This window comes from Micropterus salmoides, unplaced genomic scaffold (assembly GCF_014851395.1).
Source record: "Micropterus salmoides isolate LMB-PRFRI ecotype aquatic unplaced genomic scaffold, ASM1485139v1 Ms_hic_scaffold_1, whole genome shotgun sequence".
NCBI lineage: Eukaryota > Metazoa > Chordata > Actinopteri > Centrarchiformes > Centrarchidae > Micropterus > Micropterus salmoides.
The window spans coordinates 41589525-41594601 of NW_024040040.1; the positions used below are offsets into that span (position 1 = coordinate 41589525).

At 38.0% G+C, this 5077-nt stretch overlaps 1 protein-coding gene across 1 annotated transcript; it reads left to right on the forward strand.

The window, feature by feature from the left end:
* The first annotated feature begins 3400 nt into the window (after window positions 1-3400).
* Window positions 3401-4613, forward strand: LOC119910060 (stefin-C-like). The gene is made up of 3 exons (XM_038728436.1): window positions 3401-3558; window positions 3649-3750; window positions 4277-4613. Exons 1-3 carry the CDS (start codon window positions 3490-3492, stop codon window positions 4400-4402), a joined length of 297 nt encoding a protein of 98 aa, XP_038584364.1. The 5' UTR covers window positions 3401-3489; the 3' UTR covers window positions 4403-4613.
* The last annotated feature ends 464 nt before the right edge of the window (window positions 4614-5077 follow it).

Genomic DNA, 5077 nt, shown 5'->3' on the forward strand with positions numbered 1-5077 from the left:
TTGTGACAATGGCTGACAAACATGGAAAATGGGTCCGACAAAAGACGCCACTGGGGACACTCAGGAGATCTGTGATGAGGTGAGCTTCAGGCCACTTTTATTCTTAGGACCTCCACTCAAAACTCTGTTGTCTGTGTTTACATTAGATTTTATTCATACACAGGTGAAGGACGAAGTGGAGAAAAAGACAGGAAAGGAGTATGTGGTATTCAGAGCATTTAAATACAGGGCGTGGATCTACATTCTTCAGCTCATCTGAGGAATCTAGGGAGTGGATCTACATTCCTCAGATCATCTGAGGAATGTAGATCCACTCCCTGTATTTAACTGCCCCATACATCTGAGTCAGATGTATGGGGCAGTACATACATCTGAGTCAGATGTATACAAGTAAAGTCATTATAAAAGAGTTTAGCCTGGAGAGAGCTGAAACCTCTTCCTGTGTACTTGTCTTCTGAGAATGTTGTTAATTTATCTGCACAATAACGGGATTTACCGTACATGTGGAGTTCAAGGAGAAGTGCAGGTGGGGATGTTTGAGATGTTGTGACATTTGAAGGAAAAGAGAAGAACAATATACCTTAAGCCAAGAAAATGTAAGACCAAGTAAAGAAAGATAAAACAATAAAACCTGAAATCATGTACATCCTGTTGTTGGCTACAGTAAATGTTTGTCATCTCAAAGTCCTATAAGAACTGAGGAGTGACTGACTCTCCTCAGTCATTTCTGTGTTATGCTGACGATGGCTCTGGGTTGCAAGCAATAAAGATATACTGAGAATCTGAATATTGTGTCATCTGGTATTTGAGCACCAACTCTCATCTACACTAGACAAGCACTGATTTCTCAGTTTTCATGAGAATGAACACAGAGACAAAGAGACTAAATCCCTTTAGTTTGCACAAACCTTAACGTGGATATAGATTTTTAACTTCACTGTAATGAAATCGTGTGATTCAAAAACCTTTTTCTGATTACACATACCAGGGAACACTTTCTCATTGTTAATCAGTAACTTCTGAAAGGTGTCTTGGAGGAGGAAAACAATGTCACATAGATAAAATAAAGAGGTGGGGAATGTGCTGGATCTAGCCATACCAGCAAATACACAAATACAAGGTGGAATAGCCCTCTGGAATGCTGACATGTTTGTGGATTAAAGAGGCCACAGTGGATTATTTCTGCTGTGGAAAGATTCATCCAACAGCAGTCTGTTGTCAAAAACTGAGATTTTGACTTTCTGTCAAAACATTTGACCCTCTTTTCTTTTAGATCTTTTCTTTTAGATTCCAGAAGATTTTTTAAATCATTATTTTTCTAGGGAAGTATTGCTGAGTGTAGTGATTACACACGTGAAAGTCATCCAGTACAACCACCATCTGATATTCCCTCTTTCATTGCTTTGCAGGTCTTTGAATTAGTACCTGACGATGTAGTATAATGATGTCCTGTCAGATGTTTTTTTTTCTAACACTAATATTTTCTTAGTTAATATCAGAGTGTAACATCTGTCCAGTGACTACAGATGAAAAATAGTCTTTTGGCTAAATCTGGCACATTTTTAGCAATGTTTATTAACCAGCCCTCTCCCTGTTATAATTCAAAGAAATAAAAGTAAAATAATAATAACGAAATAAAAATAATAATAATAAAATAATGGAATAAAAACGGTGCCGTCAGGTCGGACACATTCTACCTGCGTGATCTTACTGTGAACTGAGATCAATGACTGATCTTGCGGCATTTGCAAAGAAAAATGCCGCTAGACCAGGCAATAGTGCGGTTCCAACTTTGTGCAGCCGGAGAAAAGCATCTGCGGCCGCCTGACTCGGGATGGAGCTTGCTCAGTTGTCATGGAGAGTGAAGAAGTTACAGATGCTTTAAAGGAGGAATTATGAAATACCACAAAAAAAATTTACACTTAAAAATAAACTTAAGTCTACTCATAACTGCACTGTAGTGTGTTATAAGTCACATAGCTATTGCTTGCATGCTGCTTAATTCTCAAAATGTCTGCTGTGACAAAAGTTTATTGAACCTGCCACAAGTCTCAGAAAACCTGCAGCAATCTATTCAACCCCGTTTTCTTGAAGGGTCCAACATATTTTTAAGAAATCTTTTTGTCAAGGGAAGTCTGAGCTTATCTCCTTTGCATCAAGAGTCTTGGTCAAGAGCCTCTCAGTGGCGGTAATAAGGGAGGGCACTCGTGTAAGTCGGGTTTATATTGTTGGTATCATGATGAATAATATTTTCAAGGTGCCATAATATTTTACAACAGGCAGTACAGAATGTGTGTAGAATTAACAGTGGAGTGCTGTGAGTGCTTTTTTCCAACCGCACAAGCTTTCAGTTGCAAGAAGTGCAAAAACAACAACAAAGATAAACTTGAAAGTACAGGACAAGTGAGATACATTTAGAGTTTTCTTGCTTGTTTATTCTTAAAACAAGAATAATGTATATTCTTAAAATAATGTGTATGATTTTTTACACCAAACAGTGTTTCATTAAAAGGCACATTTAGTGTTGGTGCCAGACTTGAAGAAACTACAATAAATAAAAAATAAGTCATGAAGTTTCAATTAACAAGGCAATTATTGATTAAAGACATATCTATCAACCTCTTTGATTAACTACTGTTATTATTCAGATGGTTTTTTATTATTATTCAGAACTCCTACATGTCGCACATTTATTATTTAAATGGCATAAAGCAACTAAATGTTTTTCCACAGAGGTTCATATTACAAATCTTGCTGTGAACTTGCTTTGATTTTTATTGTTAGTTATGTTTGTCCAGATTTTTCCAGATTTAGTTATTGAGGTATATCAATAAAATCAAACTAACCTCTGTGGACCTTGTGTCTCTTCTGATTAGTCACCATGATGGCATGTACAGGAGATATAGTGTGTTTACCTACTTAAAGTGCATATAAGATAAACCTTAAACTTTCCATATTAAAGATCTTTTGTTTCTTATGAACTGTGGTTTATATATACGTCATCTTAAACTGGCTACAAAGACACAACAAGAGTGTACACTCAGCTGTGTTCACAAACCTGTACCACCACAGCAAAAACAAAACTTCAGATGTTGCAACTGCACTGACCAAAAAAACACTCTTGCTAACAGTTGAGTAATTCTAACAAAGGATGTGAAGGATGACTCCCTGTATATTGAACCCAACCTCGCAAAATATTTGTACTGTTAAGGTTGTGTTCACGCCCCAGTCTTTGAGGAAGTTTAGACCTGAAAGAACCTGCTACTGTCTGATATTCAACAGGTTCTCATTCTCAAAATGCAGGTACTACCAATCACTGAAATCATAAAAGAGTAACAAAACTAACAACAATCATGGGAGGGTTGTGGTTACACTTATAGCTCCACCCACCATGCAGGTGTCATCAGGGGCGGATACTCTGCATTTGATAAACAGTTGCAACGCTTGAGACAGTTTACTTCTCTGTTTACTTCAACAGACCTTGTGACAATGGCCATGCTTGGAGGATTCAGTGAGACACAGAATGCCACAGGGGACATTCAGAAGATTTGTGATCAGGTGAGCTTCAGTCTACCTTCATTCTTCATGACCTCAACATACAAGACTGTCGTCCGCATTTACATCACATTTTCTTTAATTCATACACAGGTGAAGTCCCAAGCAGAGGGAAAAACAAACAAGAAGTATAAGGAATTCAAAGCAGTTAAATACAGGAGCCAGACTGTGGCTGGACAAAACTATCTCATTAAGGTAATTATTATTGTGATATTATCTATCTGAAATAGAAGTAAGAAAGCCTCAGATGTGTTTAGATAAAAAGGAAACTCGGTATAGAGAAATGATACCAACTCTAAAAAATCAGTGTCTTTTTTTTCTGTGGTATCTGTTTGTGCAATAGCTGCAGGTCAGGGCGTCTTCAGCTGGCACAGTGTGGTGAAAAAGGGTTGCTCAAAGACATTTTTTCACCAAAACAATGAAGACAAACAGAAATCTATTCATTACTGTGAGATTTTGTGCCAGCTTCGTCATGGGAAATATGCACATTTGCTTTCCTGCCAAAAGTTAGATGACAAGAAGAATTATATCACTCTCATGTCTGTCATACCTACATAGCTACAGCCAGAAGACTCTTAGCTTAGCTTTTCATAAAGACTGGGAGCAGGGGGAAAACTGTTGAGTTGTTAAGCAGGTCCGTGATGGAAGAAGATCCTCACTGCTAAACAACACAAGATCAAGATGAATATATGTATTTAGATGTTCGATTTCTCCTCTGCAGGTTCATGTAGGAGGAAGCGGTTACCTTGTTCTGAAAGTCTTCGAAAGCCTTCCATGTAATGGAGGAGCGGTCACACTGCAGGGTGTAAAGGACCATCAAAAAGATGCACCCATCGTACCTTTCTAATGTGATCACACAGCCTGTTTCAACTGCTCACTGCCTCCAGGCTGCAGCCTCATCATCACAAATTTTTAAATCCATTCAACAGTTTTCTCACTCATACTCAACCACTACCAAATCTATTGGTATCTATCTATCTCTATTTTGCATGTTTTCATACTATTGTCAAACTGTCAATTTTACTTACTAAATAAAAATGCATAAACTTCTACTTGGGACACAGAGTCTATTTTCATTCCTTGATGACCTCTATGAAAGACTTATGCCTGGTGAAGAAAAGGGACAGGTGAGGCAGAATGCAGGGCATTTTGTAATTGTGGGGCACGATGTGGCGTTTCCCCATCTCTTCCAGTCACAGAGCGGTTTGCAGCCTATCACAGGATGATGTCACTTTTCCTTACATCTTACCCTCATTCCTAAACCCCACAGAGGAAATCTTTTACTCATGGAGGTGGAAAGTTTATGACCACCAGCCACATGATCAGATGTCTTTCTTGGACTCAATGAAACCTGGTTGACCAGCACTGTTGTATTTCTATAGCTGTAGCAATCCTATGCAAGTATGTGTCGTTTTATGTTGCTTTACTGGAATTCATTTAATTTCATGTGCTCGAAATGTTAAAAAAGCTTGTTGAAGTGCAATGCAGTTTTTATGATTAATCTCAGGGACCTTTACTGTAA